This window comes from Cuculus canorus, chromosome 23 (assembly GCF_017976375.1).
Source record: "Cuculus canorus isolate bCucCan1 chromosome 23, bCucCan1.pri, whole genome shotgun sequence".
NCBI lineage: Eukaryota > Metazoa > Chordata > Aves > Cuculiformes > Cuculidae > Cuculus > Cuculus canorus.
This window is the reverse complement of record NC_071423.1, coordinates 221,863-249,258: the sequence shown is the minus strand read 5'-3', so window position 1 is coordinate 249,258 and position 27,396 is coordinate 221,863. Positions and strand designations below refer to the sequence as shown.

Here is a 27,396-nt window from a genome sequence, read left to right as displayed (position 1 = left end):
GCACCTGCAATATGGCGGCGTCCTGCGGCTCCTCGCAGCTCCCGGCCGCCGAGCCGCCGCTCAAGATCCCCAAGATGGAGGTGCTCTCGCCGGGTTCGCCGGGCGCGCTGAGCGACGGCAACCGCAGCCTGTCGGACCCGTCCACGCCCAGCGGCGCCTCCCCGCTCGGCGCGGGGCCGGCGGCCGGCGGGGCCGGGCTGGGGGGCGGCGGAGCCGCGGGCCGCGGCGGGGCCTCGCCCTCCGTTTCCTTCTCGCCGGGCGGCGCCGCCGCCGCTGCCGCCGCCGCCGCGTGCCGCGGGATGTCCTGGACGCCGGCCGAGACCAACGCGCTGATTGCCGTCTGGGGCAACGAGCGGCTGGTGGAGGCGCGGTACCAGCAGCTGGAGGGCGCCGGCACCGTCTTCGGCAGCAAAGCCCCCGGGCCCGCCATGTACGAGCGCGTTTCCCGCGCCCTGGCCGAGCTGGGCTACGAGCGCACCCCCTCCCAGTGCCGAGAGCGCATCAAGGTACCCGCGGGGGAGCGGGGGGGCCGGGCTCAGCCGCCCGCCTGCCTGCAGGGGCGGGGGGGGCGGTGTCCCGGTGGGGTCTCCCCAGGAAGCCGCTTACCGGAGCATCCGCTGGGCGGGGGGCTTCTGCATCCCCTGGGGTCGTCCTGAGCTCTGGGCATAGAATCACTTGGTTGGAAAAGACTTTGAGATCATCAAGCCTAACTGTCCCTGTCCACTACTGCACCATCCCTGAGCACCTCATCCACCTGGCTTCTAAACACCTCCAGGGATGGTGACTCCACCATGTCCCTGGGCAGCCATTCTAGTGCCCGAGAATCTTTTCTGTGAGGTCATTTTTCCTGATGACCAATCTGAACCTGTCCTGGTGCAACTTGAGGCTATTTCCTCTCATCTTATTGCCTGTCACTTGGGAGAAAAGCCCAGCACCCACTTTCTCTACAACCTCCTTTCAGGTGGTTGTAGAGAGTGATGAGGTCTTTTGTCAACCTCCTTTTTCCAGGCTAAACACACCCGGGTCCCTCAGCTTCTCTTAAGATTTGTTCTCCAGCCCCTTCACCAGCTTCGTGGGGTCCCCCCATGCTCTGGGTTGGGGTCCCTGTGTCCCCAGGGCTCAGTGCAGCCCCTGGCCCTGAGTGTGGGGCACCTGTCCTTGGGCTCAGCCTCCTGGGTCCCTGCAGCACCCAGCTGGCGTCTCCCAAACCTGAGCAGGCTGGGCGCCACATCCTGTGGGTTCAGCCCTCACACCTGCACCCTCCAGCAGCATCATTCAGACCTGGGCACTGCATTGCTTGGGTTCAGCCACTCGGTTCCTCCTGATGCAGCAGCACCTTTTGGCCCTGAATGGGGCAGGACACAATTTTCTAGGTGTTTGTGTCCCTTCGCATGGACAGCCCCCAGCTGCATCTTCTCCCCTGGGTTGCCTCCTTTGGCCTGCTGTATGGTGAGCACTTTGGCTGGGGCAGGCTGACTTGCTCCCCTTACCTGTCCTCCAGCATCTTCTGGCTGTGAGGGGTGGCACAAGCTGCTCCCTAAACCCCTCCCAGGAAAAAGGGGCTGCCAATTATTCCAGTAATGAGGAGTAGCTTGGGCTCTGGTTGCTCTCTTGCATTCGTGGCTCCCTCCTTTGCTCTGGAGTTGCTTTACAGGGCACAGCGTCTTCCCCGCCTCGCACCAGAGTCTGCTATGCTCTCAGCTGCCTCTTTGGTAACTGAACTGCATTAAGCAGCGGTGTTTCCTCTGGCACCAGGTTTATAGAGGGATCTTTACACTTGCATCATTCCCTGGGGAAAAGGAAAAGGCTGGGTTTGATGTCCACCTTAGGAGCAGCCGCTCCGTGTGTCCTGCTATTATGAAGAGATATTTGGTGGGAATGTGGGTGGGTGGGAATTGCTGCAGAGTTTCCGTTTATAAACGTGAGTGAAGCTTGGAAGGGTGAATTAAAACATTCCGTGCACCCTCTGGCTTTTATTACCCACTTTGTGACCCATTAGGATGGAGGATGCTCGGGAATGTGATACTCCACCTTCAATCCCTGTTAATTAGAACAACCTTCGTCCCCGAGAGTACGTGGTCAAAATGAAGTTGATTTCGTTTATTAATGTATTTTCCTTGTGCCGTGTTGCTGACCCCGTGTGTTTGCTGCTCAGGGACATGTTTCCCTTGAATGCATCCAAGTATTTTTTGAGAGGAATGTTGCTGTGCCTCAAAACCCCTTCAAGTTCCTTTTTTCCTGAGAGGCTTTTGAGACGCTTATTGGTTAAATAGTTCTGCAAAACTCTGGGCTTTACCAGAGGCTGCTGCATGATAGAAAAGCTGCTTGAGATGGTTTGGCTTTGTCTGCAAAATTGCGATGGTTCTGGCTTGCTGGGGGAGCTCACAGGGTGGTTACAGAGGCCGCTGCCCCGGACTCTGCAGCGGTTAGCACTGTGGGGGACATGGAGCAGGCAGTGAGGAGAAGTCTCGCTATTAAAGCAGCCCAGAGCTAGCTGCTGGGTTTTTGGTGATGATTTTGGATGGAGCTGGTGGTGGATTGTGGCTGTTTTGGGGCCAAAGCAAGCATTTTGGTGGCGGCTGGAAGAGCCCGTTGTCCCAGCTGCTGGTGAGCTTCTTGCAGACCCATATCCTCCTCTTTCCCTTAAGAAGTGGTGCTTGGATATGTCTTTGCCCATGGAATGTTTAAGCTTGAAAGAGGCCCCACACCATGCTCCCTTCACACAGTGCAGAGGGAATAAAGGAGAGCAAGGCATTTGTCACCTTGCGGTGGCTCCAGGAGCAGCTCTTGGCAGACTTGTTAGATGTTTCTGGATCAACACGCTGGAAGTCGGGTCAGACGACTCTTCAGTGCTGTAACACCTGTCTGGAAGGTCTGGCTGGAAGCAGGAGTGTCTACATCCCACCTCTGTGCTGTCCCATGCCTGGAGCCATTCCCAGGCTGGATGTCCTTGGGCCACCTGCCGAGCGAGGAACAGCCCTTCCACATCAGTCCTGCCTGGTGCCCTGCACCCGGCATGCTGTCACAGAGCTTTTGCACATCCAGGATCCCAACCACCAGGGCCTTTGTTGAAGCAGTCCTTTAGACGTGCAAAAATATGGCTTTTTCAAAGCCTTTGGCCTCGCAGTGGGTTTTTCCCTGGAATCACTGTGAAATGAATGCTCATCGGGAGCTTGGGTTTCTTGTGAGAGCTGAGAGTTGACCTTGTTACAGCAATGATTGAGATGGTTGCAGTAGCTACTGCCAACCCTAAAATCCTAAATTTTGTAGAATTCCAGGCAGAATCGGCTGCTTGACTCTTTCATGCTTGGCCAGGAGCAAAAATCACTTTTGGGTGTGGAGGGGTCGATGCCTGAAGTCACCTTGAAGGCAAAGTAGGATGACTTGAACATGGAGCGAGTGTGGGCACTTTGTAGTCCTTGGCCGACTGAGCTGAAAGCAGAGCAGGGAGATGGTGTTGACGGAGCTTTTGGCTCTGTCTTCCATTTGTTACCATAATGTTCCATATTGCTGTGATTTTATAGGATGTTTTGATTTAATGCCCATCAAGGAACAGCAGCGTGAGGATTTGCTGATCTAGTATAGATGCAAATTATGCTTAAAAAGTATCATATTCAGCTTACTTTATAAATGCATTTTAGGTAAGAACTCAGTACGGCCTTTCCTCAGGACACCAGCATTCCCTGGATTCTGCTAGATCTTGAAGAGCAAGTTAGAAATGAACAGGAAAGGAAAAGGTCAGCTCTGAAGAGGAAAGTTCTCCAGTTGTATCACACAGACACATTCTCTCCTAATTCAAACAGGATGCAAAGCCAGGTCCCTGTGCCCGTTTTCCTCTGTCTCCCAACATCTGCATGTGCTTTTCAGCACATGAGCACGACTAGTGGACAAGCTGGGAGCGAGGCCACTCTTGGGTTTGAGCCGCTCTGGAGGCATCTGTTTCAAATTTAGGGTTTCACACGTAATTGTTCCAGTAGCTTTTCCTGGTTTCTTCCTTTGGAACAAGACCTCAAATGCAACTTCTTGGCTCAGAGGTTGGTGGATTGGTGAATTTGGCAATCGGGAACTGCAGGAGGATTGAAACATCTTGATTCCGTGGTTCTAATGCAGTCTGGGGGATAATGTGATTTGGAGCAGCCCTGAGAAGAAGGACCTGGGGTGCTGGGGGATGAGAAGCTCCACATGAGCCGGCAAGGTGCACTCACAGCCCAGAAACCAACCTTGTCCTGGGCTGCATCCAAAGAACAGTGGGACCAGCAGGGCAAGGGAGGAGATTCTACCCCTCTGCTCCGCTCTGTTGAGACCCAACCTGGAGCTCTGTGTCCAGTTCTGGAGTCCTCAGCACAGGAAGGACATGGAGCTGTTGGAATGGGTCTAGAGGAGGCCACAGAGATGATCCATGGGCTGGAGCACCTCCCATACGAGGACAGGCTGAGAGAGTTGTGGTTGTTCAGCCTGGAGAAGAGAAGGCTGTGGGGAGACCTTAGAGCATCTTCCAGTGCTGAAAGGGACTCCAGGAAAGCTGGGGAGGGACTTTTTACAAGGACCTTAAGTGACAGGAGGAGGGAGTATGACTTTAAATTGAAAGGGGGAAGATTGGACATTAGGAAGAAATTCTTCACACTGAGAGTGGGGAGGCCCTGGCCCAGGTACCCCAGAGCAGTGGTGGCTGCCCCATCCCTGGAGGGGTTCAAGGCCAGGCTGGATGGGGCTTCGAGCCCCTGATGCAGTTGGGGTGTATCCCTGCCCATGGCAGGGCATTGGAACTGGAGGGGCTTTGAGGTCACTTCCAACCCAAACCGTTCCGTGATTCTGTTATTCCTGCCAATTGGGTTCCCAGAAAAGCTGGATTGTGCTGTGTAGTTTCCTCATTCTGTTGTATCCTTAATATTTGCTTGTTCAGTGATATGTTCCAACTGTCCTTAACAACATGCAGCTCTCATTAACGAGTCCTTTCATAAAGCATATGTGCTTTTTGTCCAGCCCTGCTCCGATTCCCACACGTGCTTATGGTCGGGGATTTCGCCTGGTTGGTGTATCCCAAACCTGTCACCTCCAGCAGCACATGGAGAGCCTCCAAGCTTTAAGCCTCCAAGCTCAGTGGTAGTGTTTTAGGGCAAGCGATGGAATATTTGGCAGAACCTTTCTGGATCCGCATTCTGGTTTTGTGCTCTTGGCCTCATGGTATTTTGGGCAGAGAGCAGGAGGGTGGCTGCTCGCTTGCGCTGTTTTTAACTGCTGGAAAAGGAGCGATTGCCTTATGCTATGAAGTTGCCCTATGAGAGCCAAAAGCCAGTGTACCTAGTGCACATTCCTTGGGATCACTTTCCATTGGGTAATAGAAGCATGGAATGGTTTGGGTTGGAAGGGACCTCAGAGCTCATCCAATTCCACCCCTAGCCATGGGCAGGGACACCTGCCACTGGATCAGGTTGCTCCAAGCCCCATCCAACCTGGCCTTGAACATCTCCAGGGATGGGGCAGCCACGACTTCTCTGGGCAACCTGGGCTAGGGCCTCCCCACCCTCATCGTGAAGAATTTCTTCCTAATGTCTAACCTAAATCTTCCCCCTTCCAATTTATAGCCATCCCTCCCCCTCATCCCATCACTCCAGGCCCTTGGAAAAAGTCCCTCCTAAGCTTTCCTGGAGTCCCTTTCAGCACTGGAAGCTGCTCTAAGGTCTCCCTGGAGCCTTCTCTTCTCCAGGCTGAACAACCCTGGGACATCCTCATTTCATCCTCTCCCAGGCTTCACGTGGGGCTGTGCTGGCAGGGAATACTCTGGGAAATGCAGGTGAGCTCAGGCTTTCCAGTTGCCACTGGCCAGTGCAGAGCTGTGCGAGTCAGAGGCGATTTCTGGGTACTTAAGGCTTGTTCCTGAAGTAACGTTCTCTGTTTGCTTTTCTGATACTGGATCTTAGGCATTCTTTTAAATCTACAGAAGAATTCCTGCCTCTTGCATGCATCTTTCTTCAGCAAAGGTGGTATCAACGACTTGCTCTCCTGACAGCACATTGCTTTGCTGTGGTTGCAGCACATGAGCCTTTCTTGAGCAGAGAGAAATCTTTCCTTAAACGTTTCTGTTTGGCAACAAGAGGCTGTTAAAATGAATTTGGAGACATTTTCGACTTGCGAGTGACATCCTCCTCACCCCAAATGGGTGAGGGGAAGGTTCTGCTGGGTTGTGGTTGTTAAGCAGGTAATTTCTTTTTCAAAGGCAAATGAAGACCTTGAAGGTGCTAGTTAAACTCTCTCTGAGGATGCAGGTGCAAGAGGGAGAAGAGAATGCTGCAAACTCACATGAAACAGGGAGGAATGAACCATTTGGTTTGCAATGGGGCTGTGGGTTTAGCTGCTTTACGATGTAAACAATCTGTTTCTAAATCTGGGTAAATTTGTTTTTAAGGAAGGAAAAGCTGCGCTAATAAGGCTGTCTGAGAAACGATGGTTGCTGTACTGTGGTATGACCTCCTGGTGATACGGGACGTTTGGTTTCACCCCAAATTTCATTGTTGGTTCCAGTAGCACTGAGCAGAGACACTGCCTTTTCATTTGAAGATCTTAAGTGATAAAGCATCGGTACATCTAGCAACCAGCCAACTGTCCCCCTTCAAAGCAGCTCTGCCTTTTGTTTCTTTTGAACGCATTTTATCTCTTGTCTTGCATTTCTCATCTTGGGCCCAGGTCCTTGTCCAAGCACCTGCGCTGCTGCCGTGTGTGCAGGCAGTGTTCATGTCACCTCCTGATCTTTCTTTGGCTTCAATAGATTCAGATACACCAGGTTTTCCAATCTGGGTTGTTCCTTGGATCCTCTCGGGTAGCCCAGCTTCTCGGAGGAGCGCCGGGATCTGGGAGGTGGGAGGAACTTTCTGTTGATGATTGTAAGCTGGATAAAATAAACTCTACAATGACAAAGTACTGATTTACTTGGTTTACTTCTTCTTGGACGATCGTGGGGCTGCAGTTGAGGAGCATCTCTAGGAGGAATGCGTCACATGGGGTAAAGCCTCTGGAAGAGCAGCTGTATCCGCTCTTTTTAGACAGTGTATTTGCAGAGTGGTGTTGTGCTTGCAGGCATCTGTCTCGCTTTGCCTGTACAGGACAAGTTTCCTTACTGTCCAGTAGCTTCTGCAGCAGTGTTGTATGTCTGTAAGACCCCGGTCTGGCCGTTGTGGCCCACCCGGGTCATCTACCTCTTGCTGGATGGGTGCAGGATGGTTCCCAAGGAGCTGGGGTGAGCCAGCAGGTTGTGCTGTTGAGACAGAAACAGTTGATGACTGAGAACTCTTCGCAAAAGGACGCACTTGCTGAAGGTGAACATTAAATCTTAGTTTGGAAGCATGCAGTTTTTCCCCGTTGTGCCCCATGACTTTAGAAGGTGGTGAAAATCCTCTGCAGGATTTTATTGTTTGCCCTCAGACAGCACATACAGGCAGTTGGAAATTTGGGGTGTCAGGTTGGCATCGATTGTTTCAGAGGCTGCTTTCGTGTCAGGAAACTGTACCAGCAACAGTGATTTAGGAGGGGCTGGGTGGTTGATCATAGATTTTTAGAAACAACTGGATGCACCTGAAGTGCTCAGCAGAATGAAGCTGAGGTGCAAGCATTTCACTTTCATTACTGTTCCTGGTTATGCTCCATCTTGCTCGGTGTTTAAATGTGGGGCCAAGTAGGTGATGCTCTCCAGACTGTTGTGGCTGAAGGACATACAGGTGCATGAGGTTTTCTAGGCTGGGTCATTTCTTGTCGTTCTTTGAATCCTCTCCAGCAGCCCAGCTTCTTACCAGAGGGTCTCCCAGGCCCCAGTAGGTGGGAGTTACCAACCTTAGCCTGTGGTCCTGGTGAAAATTGGAGTTAAAGCCACCTTTGATATTTCACTTCCAGCTTTTCCCATGCATTTAGACATTGTTCTCTGCTGAAGGCAAGGTATGGACCTTCCACCGGAGACCTTCAGCTCCAGGATCGATAGTGGTGCGCTGCGAGGTTGCCGTTGCATGGGAAGCTTTTTAGCCTACTGAACTGCACCAGCAGTTTCCCCCACAGTGCCACCTGCCTCGATGCTTTCTGCCACTTGGCTGCAGCTCATTTTGGAGAGAAGCCTTTCTCTCTCCCTCCAGTGGAAGGGTTTGTGTTGCTCTTCATCTTCTGGAGGGCCTTGTGGCCTCGCTCTGCTTGCACATTTGAGAGTGAGAACCAGCAGGGATGTGAGTCTCTGGTGTCCCGTAACTTCCTCGGAGCAGAGATGTGACCTTGAGTCCATCCTGGACCACTTTGGTCCAGACCAAGGGCTTTCCTTGAAAGGCTGGCTTTGTGTGCTGCATAAAGATATTTGTCTTGATCATAGAGGATGCATGAAACTTCAAGTCTGCTTTTAGGAATAGGCCTGTTTCTGAAGGTGAGACAATCTGCTGCAGCATGGCCTTCTAAAGTAAGCAGTGGTGGGGTTCGACCGCTGGTTTTGAGCAGGTCATGCCAGAAGCAGGTTGAGCAAAGGCGTCTCTGCATGCCGAGTTCTGTCTGTACAACACAGCCCTCCCATGTGAACTCTTTGCAGGGCCAAAAGTTGTTGGCTGTGGTGCATGTGAGCACAGCGGAGAGGTTTGCTGGTCTGCCTTCTTAAGCTCTTACCTACTTACTCGTCTTTTCCACCTGGCCTGACCAACACACACCTTAGCTGGTTTTCTAGGGTGACTTTGCTTCTTCAAGTCATTGTCACAGATTCATGGAATGGTTTGGGTTGGAAAGGACCTCAAAGCCCGTCCAGTGCCACCTCGTACCATGGGCAAGTACACCTGCCACTGGATCAGGGGCTCCAAGCCCTATCCAACCTGGCCTTGAACACCTCCAGGGATGGGGCAACCACCACTGCTCTGGGCAACTTGGGCCAGGGTCTCCCCACCCTCACAAGAAAACATTTCTTCTGAAGTTCTCATCTCAATCTCCCTTCTTGCAGGTCAAAACCATTCCCCTCATCATCTCCCTGATCAAGAGCCACTCCCCAGCTTTCCTGGAGTCCCTTTCCATATCGGAAGGCTGCTCTAAGGTCTCCCTGGAGTCTTCTCTTCTCCAGGCTGAACGACCCCAACTCTCTCAGCCTGTCCTCCTATGGGAGGTGCTCCGGCTCTTGGATCATCCTTGTGGTCTCCTCTGGATTTGCTCCAACACCTCATGTCCTTCTTATGTTCGGGATTCCAGAACTGGACACAGGACTCCAGGTTAGATCTCACCAGAACAGAGGGGCAGAATCCCCTCCTGTGCCTTGCTGGTCCCACTGCTTTGGATGCTACGCAGGACATGGTTGGTTTCTGGGCTGCGAGCCCACTTTGCTGGCTCATGTGGAGCTTTTCCTCTCTCAGCAGCCCAATTCCTTCTCCTCAGGTCTGCTCCTAATCCATCCTCCTCCCAGGCTGTAGTTGTCCAAAGGGACCTCTGATTCCTGGCTCAATCAGATGATCCCCTTGTCTGTGTTGACCCTCACGACCCTTCTCCCCTTGGGACATTCCTATTGCTTTCCTTGTTTTGAACCAGAGGGCTTTGGGCCAGAGCCAGAACCTTTAGGAAGCCCCTGTGCTTCAGGATACAATGAGGACTTTGCTCCTTTGTGCAAAGCACAGTTTATTTTGACCATCAACGTGTTCCCCAGTGTTGTGATCTGGCAGATGTGCAACCAGCAGCGGAGCTGGAGCCCATGAAGGTTGGTGGGTGGCAGCTCCTGCAGTGCATGCCAAGTTCTAAGGGTGGCTTTGCACTGGGCTGCTCGACTTCCACAGAGGAGCGTTATGACTTGGTGTCTCGTGTTGGAGACATGTTGAAGCTGTCAGCTGCCTTTCTACGGTGGTGCATGGCTCTCTTGAGAATTTAAGGTGCTCTTTCTTCTCCTTTTATTCTGGGTAGACCACAGAAACAGGGCTTCTTGTGGTGATATCCTGTGTAAGTCTTGCGTTTTTCTGCTTCGCCCACATCTTTTAACCTAAAAGTTCATGATCTGGCAAGTTGAGCAGAGCTGTCAGGCCCCTGTAGACAGTTCTCTTTCCTTGAGCTCCCACCAGACAGCTTGGGAATGAAGATTTCGAGAGCTTTCACTGTGCTGATCATCCCTGCATACCCTACAACTGCTCCAAGCTTCAAACCTGTTTCTTTTCTTCCGGTGTAGTTTCATCTACTGTTGCTCGTGAGCATCTGGCAGGATGAGGGAGGGAGCTATTTGTTTCTGCCGTTCTTAATTCGAGATGTAAAGCCAAGAGCTTCTCTCTCCCATTAAGTAAAAGCACATCTCTGGAGCTGGATATTGTGCTCAGTGGTGCTCTGTGCCATCGGGACCCTTCTGGGCCAGCTGCTATCACTTAATCACCTTAAATAGATGAATGTGGGCAAGAGTGTAGGCTGCTGGACGGCTCTGTGAAGCCCACAGTGTCTCGCTGAGTCAGTATCTCGGGGATCTGGAGTTTCTTGCGTTAGACTATCTCCGGGGTTACACACAAAGCTGGCTGCAATGTGGTTCTCCCACATCTTATTTTTGCTGGGCCTACAGCCTTCCTCAGAGTCGCTTCCTAAGGCTCCTCCGAGCAGTTTCCGATTGTCCTGCTGCTGTCCCTGCAGAGTCATCGCTTCTCCTGTGGCTCCAGTTGTAGAGAAGGTGGGAGCTTGGACTTGACAAATGATGAGAAAATCCACATTGAGCTTTGTGAACATTGCCTCCTTTGGATTTCATCGTTACAAATATGGGGATAATCTGCCTTGGTGTTGCAGAGCAGTAAGCAAAAGCCTTGGTCTCTTCAGTCTGGCAGTCACTGCTCAGTTATCAGGGCTGTTTTCAGTTACTTGTCCAAAATTCACTGGTTTCTTGTCCTTTGTATCAATATCTGTGTGTGCACTTTAGGAACCACGGCGCAGGACTTGGGCTGGACACCAGGAGAAATAGAGGATCTGCGTAAGAAAAACCTCGGTCTTAAATCCTGGTGATCAGAATAACCTGCTGGGAGAAAGGTGCCTGAACCACTGAGGGCTATGAGTGGTCCAGGGGAGTGTTCCTGAAGTCCCAGCAATTATTTAGGTCTTGCCAGGGTCTCTAGGAAGTGGGCAGAGGAAGAGGCCACCTCACCTCGGCCACACAGAAGCCTGTGGGTAGTCTATGAAAGGGAGATGACCTGTTACTGGGAGGTGGATATTGCTTAGAGCAGTGGCAGAGACTGCCTTTTGGAGACACTGAGGGATGCCTCTGTGAAGACAGAATTAGTGGGAATCTTGATTCTCCAGGAAACAAGACTGGAACCATCAGCTGCTTGGCTGCAGGCCTGCTGGTGCTTTTGAAAGCTCCAAAATTGAGATTACTCACTCAGTTTTAGGTTATCTGCCACCAGAAAGGGAGGTAAAAGCTGGCTCACTCTGCCAGGTCCAGAACCATCTGAGCAGTATCCTCAGAAGTTGTTTTGACTTGCAATGGGAGAAGTTTTCATTAATTTTTGCCCCCTTTCTCTCTTGCTTCCTTTCATCCCCGTACCAGTCTCCATTGACTTGATGCTAAATGATTTTCATTGTAAAATAGGCTAGTTTGCAGCGTGATGAAATCATTAATTGCTGCTGGGCTACAATGCGGTGTGAGGTAGGCAATGACTCTATCTGCAGGGAGAGGAGTGTGAAGTACATGCTTAAAACGGAGCAAGCGGCTGTGGCTGTGGATGCTGGGTGTTCCCAAGAGGGCTTGGCCAAGAGAATTGGTGTGGTTTGGGTGACTGCGCTGGTTTGTTTTGCTCAAAGGCTACTAACAAATTCAGCTCGAGGCTCTGCCTCTGCGGTGAACTCCAAAGGATGAGCTGGGATTTGGAAAACATCTCCAAAAATCTGACTTGGGTTGAATTTAGAAAGAATCTGGGAGTGAACCAAGCCTTTGCCCATGTCACTTGGTGAGATTGGAGCTGAAAGGAGAGAAATTGGCATGAGAAAGCCAAATTTTAACAACCAAATTTATCCAAACCACAGCTCTAGGGAACCCAGTTTGTATCAGGTGAGCACTGTCTGGTTTCTTGGCCGGGCCCTTTGTTCCAGATTACTGTAGTTGGTTGTTTTCTACTCCGCTTGCAGATGGAAACTTCACGTGTGCTGGTGTCCATCCAGAGAGGATCTGCCTGTTTATCCTGAGAGGCAGCGAAGGCAGAACTGGGCAGGGTTCCATCTTAAACCTCTGGATGACGCCAGTGCCAATTGCTTCTTGTCTGTTTGTATGGGGGGTTCTTTATTTTGTGTTCTTTTTGTGTGTGTAGTTTTTGTTTTTTTTTTTTTTGAAACAGCAGGGTAAAACTAACTTGCTGCTTAGCAGTTTTGCTTCTGCCCCCAGGGCTCTGAATGTCACGAGGAAACTGGTTAGAAATGTGTTCCTTGCCTGCTGATGCTGTTTACCCAGTGTGTGAGGAGCATTAGGTAGGTTTGAGCTTTCTGGAGATGTAAAGATTTCTTTTGGGGGAAAGAATGAAGCGATTTTTGCAGTGATGTGGTTTGAAAATCCGTAACAAGGCTCCTCCAGAAAGCAAGGTGGCAGGATCAGTGTTTCCCAAGTCAGTGCCTCTCTTGACCACCAGAGACAGATTTGCCATTCATAGAATCACTTGGTTGGAAAAGACCTTTGAGATCATGGAGTCCAGCTGTCCCTTTCCGCTACTGAACCAGATCCCTGGACACCTCATCTTCATTTGAGCTGGAACCTGAGCAATCTAATAATTTAATATGAAAACAATATTTTCTAGCACTCTCCCAATCCAAAACCATTCAAGATCCAGCAAACCTGGGGCACATCATGACCTTTCAAAAGCACAGTGGTGGTAGAATTAAAACCTCATTGAGGGATGCACGTAAAGGTTTTTCCCCCTACCCCCCCGCCCCCCAACCAGACGTGTGTTGCTTTGGTTTAGGGGTAAACGCGGACAGAAATTGTAGGCCTATATGGCTCTGTCCCACTGTGCACAGCAGTGGTGAGGCACTGGTTCGGTGCGGGATGTGGAGGGATCACTACGAGCAGACCAGGTTTTTGCATCTGTCTTTGGCCTCAGCCCTGTTTGTAAAGGCTTGTCAGGCAGAGCCATCCTCGCATTGTTTCTTGCTTAATGCATGATGTCGAAGTCCGGAAACTGGGAGCATTATTGATTTGACCTCTTTTAAATTTCAGCAGCTTCACAAGAGACAGAGTTAGTCAGGAATGCAAAATATGTAAGTAATATACATTTTCCTAGCTGAATAGCTTAGGCAAATCCATTTTGTACCTTGTGTCTTCTTACTAGAGTAAGGAAGGTTGGACCGTCTTTGCTTTGGGGGACTCTTCTTTCTCTTTTCCTTTCTCTCTCCTCCCGCTTCACCTTCTCCAAGCTGTGGGCACAACACCAGCTCTGCTCCCTCCTCCTCATAGTAGGTGTGCATTTCCTTGCCTGGTTGGTGTCTCTGACTGGGGCTTTCTTGATATTTTTATTTTCCTGGTGTCACAGAGCAGATCTGGGGATGGTTTTGAAGCGGGGAAGGGAATAAATCACCCCAGTTAAATCTGACAACCCCGTAGCTGCTACGCAACTTTGTCCTGTGTTGTAGATGTTAAAGCTAAATCACTGCAGTGGGAATGTCGGATACATATAATGCTTCCTGGCAGGCATAGATTAATTTGGGAGCATTGTGTCCTGTGAGCGTGGGGCAAATCCTGATCAGCAGAAGTGAAAAAAGCCCCAAGCCTCCTAAACCCTGCCTAGCAGCCGTGTAACTGTCTGCCAGTGACTGTCTGTTCTGCCAGCCCATCGTCACCAAGTTAACGTGCCGTGTTCTGTCTCAGACCCTTCGCAGGTGCTACAGCCGCGTGAAGGAGCATGGTGTTGGGAAGAGGAAAAGCAGCTACACGTTTGAGCAGCTCGAGCAGGTGTTTGGGCAGGGAGGCTGGGACTCCCAGCCCTGCCAGCCTGTCCTCATCAACAGCAGCGGCTTGTACCAGGAGCTAGAGTCAGATGGCAGCACGATGGAGGAGTACTCGCAAGAGGACTGGGGAAACCACAGTCAGGATCTTCATTGCTACCAAACCGGCGAGCAGGAATTGGGTAAGAAATCCCACCTTGACACATCTGCATCCTCTGATTTTCCCTGAGCAATGTGCTCATACCTATCTCACACAGACCATAAAATGTCCTGAGGTGGAAAGGACCCACAAGGGTCATCAAGTCCAAGTCCTGTCCCTGCACAGGACACCCCCAACACTTACACCATGTGTCTGAGGGCATTGGCCAAATGCTTCTGGAATATTGTCAGGCTTGGTGCCGTGACTGCATCCCTGGGAGCTGTTCCAGCGCCCCACCACCCTCTGGGGGAAGAACCTTCTCCTAATGTCCAACCTAACCCTCCCCTGGCATCTTCCTGCCATTCCCTTGGTTCCAGAAAGAAGAGCTCAGCGCGTGCTCCTCCCCGTGTGAGGAAGGTGCAGAGCGCGATGGGGTCTCCCCTCAGTCTCCTCCAGGCTGAACAGACCAAGGGACTTCAGCCTCTCCTCACACACTTCCCCTCCAAACCCTTCACTGACTCTGTGCCCTCCTCTGGACACTGCAGTAGATGTGTCTCAGTGCCAGCTTTCATGCTTCAGATACAATGTACTCAAGATGCTGGACATCTGATGTCCTTGGGGAGAAAAGGGAAAGGAATCCCCAGTTCAGTATCAAAAGCAACTGTGGTTCCCAAAATATTTAGGGATCAGGACTTGAGCTTAAAGGGTCTGGCAAGAAGGGCCTCCAGGAAAGTTGGGTAGGGGCTTTTGATCGGGGAGTGTGGGGACAGGGCAAGAGGGAACAGTTTGAAGCTGCAAGAGGGGAGATTGATGTGAGATCTTGGGAAGAAATGTTTTGCTGTGAGGGTGGGGAGGCCCTGGCCCAGGTTGCCCAGAGCAGTGGTGGCCGCCCCGTCCCTGGAGGTGTTCAAGGCCAGGCTGGGTGGGTCTTGGAGTCCCTGATCTAGTGGGAGGTGTCCCTGCCCATGGTAGGGGGTTGGAACTGGATGAGCTTTGAGGTGTATTCCAACCTAAATCACTCCATGATTCTGTGATCTCAGGGATGTGCGTTTCTCCCTTGCCTGAGCAGGCAGGTTATTTTTGCGGCAGGACCTTTAAATCAGTCAAATTCAACAGAGACCAAAGCGAATTGGTGATTCACAGATGAATTGGATAAAGACTCTTGTTGCAATGATTTTTATTCCCTCATGATTTGTATGCTGAAACAGGGAGAGGAGAGGCGGTTGCATATCTGGGTTCAGGGGATTGAGGTGAATTGGAATGCTTTGAAAGAGGCTTAAATCACAGTTTAATGTTAAAGTTTGCAAGTTGGCAGTTAACTGCATTCTCGTTCTCTCAGTCTTGATCCTCACTGTGGGAGAGGAACAGTGGGGAGGAGGTAAGGTTACAAACATGCACGAACAACAGCTAATGCTGTCTAGCTTGACTCGTTCTGGTGGCCAAACTGTGATCTTCTAGTTTGTCAGCATTTCTTTCAGCCAGATCCAACACATTTGTGTGCCCTTAGCTGATGTTATTCTTTGTGTTCAGAGAAGTTATGAGAAGTGATGAGCAAACAACACCTAAATGGAACGCAGATGCATTGGTTCTGGTGCTTGCCCTTCAAATGTGCCATCAACAATCTGGATGAGAGGATTGAGTGCTCCATCAGTCAGTTTGCAGATGACACCGAGGTGGGTGGGAGCGTTGATTGACTGGAGAGTATGGAAGCTCTGCAGAAGGATTGGGACAGGCTGAATCCTTGGGCTGAGGCCAATGGGATGACATTCAACGAGGCCAAGTGCTGGGTCCTGCATTTGGGTGGCAACAGCCTCATGGAGCTCCAGGCTCGGAGACGAGCAGCTGGAAAGCTGCATGGTGGAAAGGGCCCTGGGAGGGGTTCAATGGTGGCTGAACGTGAGTCAGCAGTGGCCCAGGTGGCCAAGAAGGCCACCAGCATCCTGGCTTGGATCAGCCATGGGGTGGCCAGCAGGAGTGGGGCAGGGATCATCCACCTGCACTCGGCTCTAATGAGGCCACACCTCGAATCTTGGGTTCAGTTCTGCGCCCCTAACTTCAAGAAGGACGTTGAGGGGCTGGAGCACGTCCGGAGAAGGGAACGGAGCTGGGGAAGGAGCTGGAGCCCTGGGGTTCTGTGAGCAGCTCAGGGACCTGGGGTTGTTGAGTGTGGAGAAGACGAGGCTGAGGGGCTGCAGAGAGTGATGAGGCTCATCACTCTCTGCAGCTCCTGGAAAGGAGGTTGTGGTGAGGAGGGTGCTGGGCTCTTTTCCCGAGTAACAAGGAATGAAACAAGAGGAAATGGCCTCAAGTTGCACCAGGGCGGGTTTAGGTTGGATATTGGGAAAAATGTTTTCACAGAAAGAGTGGTGCAGCCCTGGCAGAGGCTGCCCAGGGCATTGGTGGAGTCTCCATCCCTGGAGGGATTAAAAAGCCTCGTGGCTGTGGCACCTGGGGACATGGTTTGGTCGGCATGGAGGGGTTGGTGTTATGGTTGGGCTGGATGAGCTTGGAGGGCCTTTCCAACCTCCGTGATTCTATGATCAAAAGCCAAACAGACTTTTTTCTTTGTTTTCCCTTTTTCGTTTTTTACCAATGCAGTTTACAGTTGTCTTGATTTGTGATTTCAGTCATGGGAGTTGTAGACTTGTCCTCAAAAGGTTTTGCTCTTGCAGAGAGAGATTCCGATCTCAATGAGCCATGGTGCTTCCAAGCAAAAGAAATAAAGCTAATCTGTTGGGTAGAGTTCAGAGCTGGAGCTGGCAGAGCGGGGCTGGAGCGCCTGCTCTCAGAGGCAACGTTGGGGTTTATTTATTTATTTATTAAAAAATTGCCTTTAAAAAAAAACACCCGAGCGCTAGGGACCGTTATTGAAAATCACAGAATCATGGAATGGTTTGGTTCAGAAGGGATCTCAAAGCCCATCCAGTTCCACCTCCTGCCACAGGCAGGGACACCTCCCATTGGATCAGGGGCTCCAAGCCCCATCCAAGCTGGTCTTGAACCCCTCCAGGGATGGGGAAGCCACCACTGCTCTGGGCAACCTGGGCCAGGGCCTCCCCACTGTCATTGTGAAGAATTTCTTGCTAATGTCCAATGTAAATCTTCCCCCTTCCAATTTAAAGCCATTCCTCCTTGTCCTGTAACTATAAGCACTTGTAAAAAGTCATTCCCCAGCTTTCCTGTAGCCCCTTTCAGTGCTGGAAGCTGGTCTAAGGTCTAGAAATGTAATTCTGTGTTGAAATTTTACCTTTCAGATGAAATGCCAACCACACGAAGAACATTAAAGATAAAACAGGAATCTTCAGAAGATGCGCAGTAAGTAATTTATGAATGTTTTACCCTGGAATGTGTTTCCCTGGGGATTCTGTGCAGGAAGGGAGATGTTTAAAACTTCTGATTATAATTATAAACCCATTGTGCGAAGCTGCTCCCGCAGCCAAATCCACTTTGTGCTTTATTTCAGTTACCTCCAAAAATCTAAAAAGCTTCACAACTCTTTCTCTTCTTGGCTTCCCCCTTTAGCAAACAAACCCAGCCTTGCTGTATGAATGCCAGGTCTTAGCACGTGGATAAAATCCACACCAGATTTCCTGGAATATGTGTGGGTATCGTGACACATGGTTGAGCTCTTGGATCTATTTGTAGTCTTGGTTTTTTTTCCATTTGCCTGTTGTTTGCCTCTGTGGACATAAGGAAAAAAAAGAGACTGTAGGAGTGGCGGAAAGAAAGAGGGAGAGGAGGGACACGGTGCCGCTGGCTTGGTGCAAGCCTGCAGGTCCCCTCTGCAGGAAGGCACACCAGAGCCTCGGGGGGAGAGCTTTTTATTTTTATCACTTTCAGAGCTGATTTGAAGCTCATGAGCTTCAGCAAGGCCAAGGGCAAGATTCTCCACCTGGGTTGGGGCGATCCACAGTTTCAATACGGGCTGGGGAGGCGAAATGATTGCGAGCAGCCCTGAGGAGAAGGACATGAGGTGCTCGGGCAGGAGAGGCTCCACATGAGCCGGCAACGTGCACTCACAGCCCAGAAACCAACCATGTCCTGGGCTGCATCCAAACCAATGGGACCAGCAGGGTGAGGGAGGGGATTCTGCCCCTCTGATCCGCTCTGTGGAGACCCCACTGGAGCCCTGTGTCCTCAGCACAGGAAGGACATGGAGCTGTTGGAGCAAATGCAGAGAAGACCACGGAGATGATCCAAGGGCTGGAGCACCTCCTGTATGAGGACAAGCTGGGAGAGTTGTGGTTGTTCAGCCTGGAGAAGAGAAAGCTCCAAGGAGACCTTAGAGCAGCTGCCAGTCCTGAAAGGGGCTCCAGGAAAGCTGGAGAGGGACTATTTACAAGGGCCTGGAGTGACAGAACGAGGGAGGGTGGCTTTAAATCGGAAGGGGGAAGATTTAGACTGGACGTTAGGAAGGAGTTCTTCACGCTGAGGGTGGGGAGGCCCTGGCCCAGGTTGCCCAGAGCAGTGGTGGCTGCCCCATCCCTGGAGGGGTTCCAGGCCAGGTTGGATGGGTCTTGGAGCCCCTGATCCAGTGGGAGGTGTCCCTGCCCATGACAGGGGATGGGAACTGGGTGGGCTGTGAGGTCCCTTCCAACCCAAACCATTCCATGATTCTGTGATTCTATGATCTTGCAACACAGAATTACTGAAAATTACTTTTATCTTCACTGTGAGAGCAAGGAACTTCCAAACTCTGACTTGGTAGATGAAAAGCAGTCAGGAGAAACAGAGTTGATGGGAAGATAAGTTGGATGTTTGTTTATTATCTTCCACAAGAAGAGTTGTGTCTGTTCTTAAGCCACAGACGATAAATGGATGCCAAACTTCTTCACCGCTTTGTCCAGCATTTTCAAATAAATCTAACTTATTACCAGGATGGCTGGGCTCCGGTTCTGCTGCGTTGTGTTCCTGGGAATGTGTGTGTTTCCTGCAAGAATGCCCTCACTAAAACCCACGGCAGTGGCGGTGCCGGCAAATCCTGTGCTGAGTCTCACCCACCCTGTGAGTTTCTGATGGGGAGAACTTCTGGTGTGGCAGTGCTGGACTGTAAGCACATGTATGGCTGAAAACCTTGTCCTTGCTTATCCCTCCACACCCCTGGGATTTGGGAAGGGTTTTTTGGAGCTAAGCAGCTTGCAGGAAACCACAGGAGCAGACGCGCGCCATGCCATTGTTTTCCTAGCAGAGGGTGGGAGAGTGTTGCTGAGATCCTCGCAATAGGAAGCCCTCCGGGCGCTGGAATTCGTTCTGGCTCATCTTTTCCTGATAAAACCCACACATGAGGCTGCTGTTGTTTGACCGCAAACCTGCAGAAACAGAGGGAGCTCGCTTCCCTCCTGCTGCCTGGGAGGGTCCAGCAGCTCTGGACGGTGACAGGACCTGATAATGCTTCGACAAACCCAACGTCTCGTATATCCAAACACAGACTGCACTGCCTCTCTTCGCTTCAGGCACCGAATAACTGCCCTCCAAAGACTTCTAAGGACTTCCCATATTTGCTGGGTTGCCTTAGTTTTAGTGATGTAGGAAGTGAAAAGCAGTAGATAAGCTGTGTCTGGGTCCTGTGCTCTATCAACTGGACAGTCCTTTTCCACCTTGGCTCTGCTGTCACATCCCGCTGCTGCTTCTGAATATGCTGTTTGGAAAACTGAAACGCTATTAAGGCCCCATTACGCTATTCTAAATTCATTTGAGAAGTGGTTTTCCTCACTGCAGACTGTGAATATGGACTGGAAGAAGCATGTGGAGTTGGACCCTTCACCGAAACCAGCTGGATCGGCCGCTTTGAAGACTTAGAACAAATCCGTACCATTCCTGTCTCGGTTTGCCTCATCTGAATTGCAGACTCTTCCCGTGGTTTGACATAGGGAGAAATCCAGCTCTAGGGCACCTTCTGCAGGTGAAAAGTGAGATTGCGCTGTGACACAGCACTGTCGCAGGGTAAACGCTCTGTGAACTCGAATTGTCCTACTGAAAAATAGGTCAAGGAAAGAGATTCTCCCCCTCTGCTCAGCTCTAATGAGACCCCACCAGGAGTCCTGTGTCCAGTTCTGGAACCCCCAACGTAAGAAGGAGGTAGAACTGATGGAACGGGTCCCGAGGAGGGAGCGAAGATGATCCAAGGGCTGGAGCACCTCTGCTATGAGGACAGACTTGAGGTTCTTCAGCCCTGAAAGGAGAAGGCTGCAGGGAGACCTTAGAGCAGCTTCCAGTTCTGAAAGGGGCTCCAGGAAAGCTGGGGAGGGGCTTTTCATAAAGGCCTGGAGTGATAGGATGGGGGGGGGGTAGCTTTAAATTGGAAGGGGGAAAATTCAGATGAGGCATTAGGAAGGAATTCTTCACACTGAGGGTGGGGAGGCCCTGGCCCAGGTTGCCCAGAGCAGTGGTGGCTGCTCCATCTCTAGAGGTGTTCAAGGCCAGGTTGGATGGGACTTGGAGCCTCTGATCCAGTGGGAGGCATTCCTGCCTAAGGTGCGGGGCTGGAACTGGATGAGCTTTGAGGTCCTTTCCAACCCAAACCATACCATGGTTCTGTGAACTCGGCTCTTGGTTTGTGTCTAAATCATGAAGATGCTGGTTGGAGCCTGAGAGAGCGAAGCTCAGCAGGTCAGCTGCCAAACCCTCAAGTCCCACCATAAGTGGGAAGAGGAGATGCTAAAATGGAAAAGCAGGACTCTTTGCTCCCTGTTGCTTCCTCAGTGCTCAAAGCAGTGGATTCCCCCATGGAAAGCCCTTCTCCTCTCCTGTACACGAGTTGCTACAGAGATCATCTCTTGTGAGATCGTTCCTCTCCCCTGCAGGAGAGGTTTGAGTGACTAATTTTTTTTTTTAGCTCTATTTTGAGCTGAACTAAACTTACCGAGAGTATTTATAGTGGAATTAATAAAGGTGGGGGCTTTTTTATGGTTTCTAGCTCTGTTCCTCTATTGTTGAATGAAAACCTACCCACGCTGCTTTCTCCTGTCGCTGGGATGGGATGGGGCTGCTTTCTCTAAACGGAGTTCAGCTGTCTGTCTCAAAGCGAATCATAGAATCACTTGGTTGGAAAAGACCCATGGACTACTAACCCATCCCTGAGCACCTCATCTGCCCTGCTTTTAAGCATCTGCGGGGGATGGGGACTTCACCACCTCCCTGGGCAGCCTCTGTCAGGGCCCAAGAACCTTTTCAGTGAAGAAATGTTTCCTGATGTCCAACATAAATCTGCCCTGGTGCAACCTGAGGCCATTCCCTCTTCTCCTGTCACCTGTCACTTAGCAGAAGAGCCCAGCACCCTTCTCACCACAACCTCCTTTCCAGGAGCTGCAGAGAGCAATGAGGTCTCCCTCCCCTCAGTCTCGTCTTCTCCACACTCAACAACCCCAGGTCCCTCACTGCTCCTAGAACCCCAGGGCTCCAGCTCCTTCGCCAGCTCCCTTCCCTTCTCCAGACGTGCTCCAGCCCCTCAATGTCCTTCATGGAGTGCAGGGCCCAGAACTGAACCCAAGATTCGAGGTGTGGCCTCACTAGAGCTGAGTGCAGGTGGATGATCCCTGCCCTACTCCTGCTGGCTACCCCATGGCTGATCCAAGCCAGGATGCTGGTGGCCTTCTTGGCCACCTGGGCCACTGCTGACTCATGTTCAGCCACTGTTGAACACCCCCCAGGGTCCTTTCCACCATGAAGCTTTCCAGCTGCTCGTCTCCAAGACTGGAGCTCCACGGGGTTGTTATGTCCCAAGTGCAGGACTTGGCCGCCTTGAACCTCATCCTGTTGGTCTCAGCCCATGGATCCAGCCTGGCCAGGTCCCTCTGCAGAGCCTCCCTGCCATCCAGTTGATTAACACTCCTGCCCAGCTTGGTGTATCTACTAACTGACTGAGGAAACACTCAATCCCCTCATCCAGATCACAGATGAAGATGTTGAGCAGAACTGGCACTGAGCTCTAATCACAGCAGTGAAACCCCTAGCCCTGCACTGAGCCAGGGTTCATCCTGACCCTTGCCTGCTATGTCCCTAGGAGGTAAATTTCCACTTCCAAAGGTCTAAAAAACCAGACATTTTCCAAGAATAGCACTGCTCAGCATCTCGAGGAGTGTCAGGGAAGCTGTGCAGAAGCTTTGAAGCCATTTGGGATTGTCACTGTTTGGATGTGAATATAAATGGATTTGGGGTAAACAGGCATTTTTCTTGTGTGATGATGTTCCTCTCCTTGCCTTTTCCTCTGCTGCTGGGCAGGGGGAAGTAGAAATGACCTCTCAGAAGTAACTTCAAATAAGAAACAGGAGTTTGTTCATCATGCAACAAGTGTTTTTAACCTCCTCTTGCCAAGCAGGTCCTCACCTTGGTGCTCTAGAAACTCAGTTACACTCTGATCCCAGTGGAAATGCGCTTGCTGAAATGTCTTCTAAGGTCTGTCCCAGAATCATAGAATCATGGAATGGTTTGGGTTGGAAGGGGCCTCAATACCCATCCAGTTTCACCCTCTGCCATGGACAGGGACACCTCCTACTGGATCAGGTTGCTCCAAGCACCGTCCAACCTGGCCTTGAACCCCTCCAGGGATGGAGCAGCCTGGGCCAGGGCCTCCCCACCCTCCCAGCAAAATATTTCTTCCTCAGATCTCATCTCAATCTCCCCTATTTCAGCTCAGAACAGTTCCCCCTCATTCTCTCCCTGCCCTCCCCGATCAAGGGCCCCACCCCAGCTTTCCTGGAGCCCCTTTCAGTCCTAGAAATTGCTCTAAGGTCCATTCAGAGCCTTCTCCAGGCTGAACAACCCCAGCTCTCTCAGCCTTATGAATCTTCTGGCATGGTGGCTGCTTCTGAATAGTTGAAGTATGTGGTCTCTCCTTAGCCTTGAGCGGTGAGCAATCTCAGCCTGAGCTGGAGGCCTGGATACCTCACCTGAGATGTGCAGAGCCGGTGTGCATCAGCCATCATACGTCAACATCTCTACACAGCTCAGTGCCTTCAGCATGCCCAGGAGGCACCAATGCTTGGAGAATCTTCTCAAAACCCTATGTGTTGTATTTCCTCCTAGAAAAGCAGATTTTTTGAGATGAAAGATGATGAGGTTGGACCTCTCCAGCACTGTGGAAAGGGTCTCCAGCTCCCAAACCCTTTTTTCTTTAACCTTCATATCAATTTGATAGAAATGGGACCTTCTGATCCACAGAGGGGGGTTTCTGGGCAGAAATGCAGCTGCTAGAGTCTCAACCCCAAGGGTACCCTTGTGCCATCGATGGGGTGTCGTATCTGCTCTTGCTTAAAGACCATTATGTCCCTCGCATGTCTCATGCTTCATGTCATTGGGGAGCTCTTGGGAAAGGCAGATTTTAGGGAGTTTAAGTGATCTTCATGAATGCAGCAAAGGAACCCACAAGAGGAGGGAAGTTCAGGCATGCCCTGCAGAAGGAAACCGGTGTCCCTTGGTGCAGGGACTGCAGGTATCCATATTGTCCTGTTGAGGTGTGGGAGGAGAAGACGTCCTCCTGGAGGTGCGGTGATCCTTAGAGGAGAAGAGGTCCTCCTGGGTATGCAGTGACCCTCGGAGGAGAAGAGGTCCTCCTGGGTATGCGGTGACCCTCAGAGAAGAGGTCCTCCTGGGGATGCAGAGACCCTCAGAGGAGAAGAAGTCCTCCTGGGTATACGGTGACCCTCGGAGGAGAAGAGATCCTCCTGGGGACGCGGTTACCCTTGGAGGAGAAGAGGTCCTCCTGGGGGTGCAGTTACCCTTGGAGGAGAAGAGGTCCTCCTGGGGACGCGGTTACCCTCGGAGGAGAAGAGGTCCTCCTGGGGATGCGGTGACCCTCAGAGAAGAGGTCCTCCTGGGGATGCGGTGACCCTCAGAGGAGAAGAAGTCCTCCTGGGAATACAGTGACCCTCGGAGGAGAAGAGGTCCTCCTGGGGACGCAGTTACCCTCGGAGGAGAAGAGGTCCTCCTGGGGGTGCAGTTACCCTTGGAGGAGAAGAGGTCCTCCTGGGGATGCAGTGACCCTCGGAGGAGAAGAGGTCCTCCTGGGGATGCAGTTATCCTTGGAGGAGAAGAGGTCCTCCTGGGGATGCGGTTACCCTCAGAGGAGAAGAGGTCCTTCTGGGGATGTGGTGACACCCGTGCGATTCCAGGTCAGCTGTACAGACACAGAGCAGCAGATGAAGGGAGCAGGGTTGCGTGGAGCAAGCTTTAAAATCCCATTTATTGGACCTGGAGAGGTTTCTCCATTACCAAATGAGTCTCATTATCTTCCTACAGCTTTGATTATAGGACAATTCCTGAAATGAGTCGTTCTCCCCAGTCACTAATTACGCCTGAAGTGTCTCGTTCATCCTGGAGGAAGCTGTTCCCGCCTGCTCCAGGCGCACGGAATGCTCTCTCCCAATCGCCTAGCAAAGCGTAAACCCCTCCGTGGGAACTCGCTTTGATGCCAGCATCATTCCCAGGAGCAAAAAGAAACCTTTGGAAACACTTGGAGTTCTTTCCTGGATATCCAGAGGGATTTCTGCTGCCACCGCATCGGTTGTGTCCGAGCACAGCTCCTCTTCCCTTCTGCTCTGCAGGATTGGTCCCTTGAGCCCAGTTTCTGCTCCAGCGCTGGGACCGAGGCTTTCAGAGCCACTTGGCTCAATGTGTTTTGCAGTTCCAGCCCTGTTTGGTCACTAGAATTCCAGGGTAGTGTGAGGTGGAAGCATTTTGAGTGGTGGTTGGAAATCAGGGGTGCAGCTCTGGTGCTCTGTGACAGACTGTGTGCCGATGGGAACGCGTGGCTGTAAGGAACAACCCAGTCACTGCATTTATTTTGCGGCACCAGAGACTCGTTTGGTTGCAAATGGCTTTGAAGCAGCTCAGGTAGGAGTGGGATGTGACTGCCGTTTGGTATTTGGGGGTTGGTGAGACCTGGAATCGTTCTTGGAAGCTGAATGTGGGGATTTGTCAGCTCTTCTTCACTGGGTTCTCTCTTGTGGAAGTTTTGGTATGAAATCCCATTTCCAGCACAGACTGTGGTTTGCTTGGGATATTGGAAAGAGTTTGAGTTGGTTTCTCCTTTGGTTTTCATAGAACTATGGAATGATTTGGGTTGGAAGAGACCTCAAAGCCCATCCAGTTCCACCCCCTGCCATGGGCAGGGACACCTCCCGCTGGATCAGGGCTTCAAGCCCCATCCAACCTGGCCTTGAACCCCTCCAGGGATGGGAGCAACCACGACTTCTCTGGGCTAGCTGGGCCAGGGCCTCCTAAATCTCGCCTCTTTCAGCTCAAAACCATTCCCCTCGTCCACTCCCTGATCCAGAGCCCCTCCCCAGCTTTCCTGGAGCCCCTTTCAGCACTGGAAGCTGCTCTAAGGTCTCCTCGGAGCCTTCTCTTCTCCAGGCTGAACAACTCCGACTCTCTCAGCCTGTCCTCAGAGGAGAGGTGCTCCAGCGCTCACATCATCTTCATGGCCTCTTCTGGACACTTCCAACAGTTCCATCTTCTTATATTGGGGTTTCCAGAACTGGACACAGGACTGTAGGTGGGGTCTTGCAGGGATTAATTAAACCCCATCAGTGTGGGATTAACAACCGGTGCTCTCACCTTCTAGCGTAGAGTGATAAAATACCCACTGCCAAGGAAGCATACAGGAAAGCTGGAGTGCAGGAGTATTTTCTGAAGGTTGGTGCTTTTGCTGGGATGGTTTTGTGCTCCAGTTTACTGATGCCTTTATCCTTCTCTCTCTGTTTTTTAATTCCTAGGAAGCGCGACGTCATGCAGAACATTATGCAAATTTTGGAGTCAGTCCAGTTGAAGTGGGAGCTGTTCCAGAGCTGGACGGACTTCTCCAGGCTACATCTTTCTAACAAACTGGCCATTTTCGGCATCGGTTACAACACCCGCTGGAAGGAGGACATTCGCTACCACTACGCGGAGATCAGCTCGCAGGTACCTCTCGGCAAGCGGCTCCGGGAATACTTCAACTCGGAAAAGCCGGAGGGACGGGTTATCATGACCAGAGTGCAGAAAATGAACTGGAAAAACGTTTATTATAAATTCCTGGAGATCACCATCAGTGAAGCCCGGTGCCTGGAGCTTCACATGGAGATCGACTGGATACCTATTGCTCACTCCAAGCCCACCGGAGGGAACGTCGTTCAGTATTTATTACCAGGAGGGATCCCCAAAAGCCCAGGCCTCTATGCCATTGGCTATGAAGAGTGCCACGAGAAACCGCCCTCCCCTCTCGCCGAGCACCGGGGCCCCGATCCTGGCAATGAGACTCAAGGGGAGCTGGAGGTCCCTTCGGCACAGGCCTCCCTCCGAGTGGAGATGGAATCCGCCCGGATTATCTACTGTTACCTTGGCATTGCTGAGGTCCGGACTCTCCAGCAGTGCCTGTTTTTACACTTTCAGGCAAACACCAAAACCTTCAGCAAAGATTGGGTTGGGATCAACGCCTTTTTATCTCAGAACTGCGTCGTAGAGCCCGGTGTGTCGCCTAAATCCATCTACATCAAATTTGTGGAAGTGGAGAGGGATTTTCTTTCTGCTGGCTCTTTGGTAGAGTGCCTGGAAAAAGCCATTGGATACCCCTTGAAATTCAACAACTGAGTCTCGTCCTTCATAAGGATTAGGGCTTCCTGCCCCATTTTTCCATCTCGCTATCAGACGCTTTCGGATCCTGTCCGTTCACAGCTGGGCAAGTCGGACTTTTCCACCTGGAACTGAGTTTCGGGGTGATGAGAGGCTTTGCGGGGTGCTTTCCATGAGTTCATCCCCAGCAAGCCAGCCTGTCCCAGCTCTCTTGCCGGCCGGACCGGCCGCTTTTCCAGCCGGAACAGCGTGGCAAGGAAAAGCCGCCGCCCTGTGCAACGACTGTAGGTACATTCCACATTGGACAAGCGCGTACACGTGGTGTTTTCATACGAAAAGCTGGTTTTTTGGGGTTTTCTTTATTCCACGGCGTCTCATTTTTACACATCCGTCTCTTAAGTGTTATTACGGATCTGAATAAATAAGCAATAGATAACGATAAGTTAAACCTTGAATCACGTCAAAGGAGACTGTTTTTCCAAACCACCCTTAGATGCTGTTGTATATAATTTAGAACTTCACTTTTTTCACCCGTCAAGTGTTCTCTCTCTCTGAACAGTGTTGCCTGCAAACAAGACTTTGATTTCGGTGATGAATTCCACTTCACGAGTAGTGTTGCCATATCCGCTTTTATTTTATTTTAATTTTTTAACATTAAAGTAATTCCTGGCCTTTGTATTTTTTTTCTTTTTACATTGTTTGTCATTTTTTTTTTGTCGTTGGGTTTTGTTTTTTTTCAGTTAGCCTCTTTGCAAGGAGAACCTGGCAGCTGGGAACCATTTGTGTGTGGAACCATGCTTATGGGTACAATCAAAGCTGTGAGA

The 27,396-nt window shown here is 51.2% G+C and overlaps 1 protein-coding gene across 12 annotated transcripts; it reads left to right on the top strand.

Annotated features, from left to right (window-relative positions):
- MSANTD2 (Myb/SANT DNA binding domain containing 2) lies at positions 1-27,396 on the top strand. 12 transcript variants are annotated; one of them, XR_008453411.1, is made up of 6 exons: positions 1-506; positions 13,808-14,066; positions 17,278-17,338; positions 18,901-19,027; positions 19,742-19,925; positions 25,738-25,873. XR_008453411.1 is itself a non-coding variant. In XM_054086985.1 (6 exons), exons 1-6 carry the CDS (start codon positions 12-14, stop codon positions 26,588-26,590), a joined length of 1,713 nt encoding a protein of 570 aa, XP_053942960.1. In that variant the 5' UTR covers positions 1-11; the 3' UTR covers positions 26,591-27,396. The 12 variants fall into 12 exon arrangements, 5 of the variants coding, with proteins under 5 accessions (XP_053942960.1, XP_053942956.1, XP_053942958.1 ...); XR_008453410.1 differs by having other exon boundaries at positions 19,724-19,925; XM_054086985.1 differs by lacking the exons at positions 18,901-19,027; positions 19,742-19,925 and adding exons at positions 8,480-8,495; positions 13,172-13,200 and having other exon boundaries at positions 25,738-27,396.

What these genes read in the sequence shown, in the direction of transcription:
- MSANTD2 (XM_054086985.1), top strand. Translation starts at nt 12, where the DNA reads ATGGCGGCGTCCTGCGGCTCCTCGCAGCTCCCGGCCGCCGAGCCGCCG. An exon ending in AACCGGCGAGCAGGAATTGG is followed by an intron (nt 14,067 to 17,277) that starts GTAAGAAATCCC and finishes TTTACCTTTCAG; the next exon opens with ATGAAATGCCAACCACACGA. An exon ending in GAATCTTCAGAAGATGCGCA is followed by an intron (nt 17,339 to 25,737) that starts GTAAGTAATTTA and finishes TTTAATTCCTAG; the next exon opens with GAAGCGCGACGTCATGCAGA.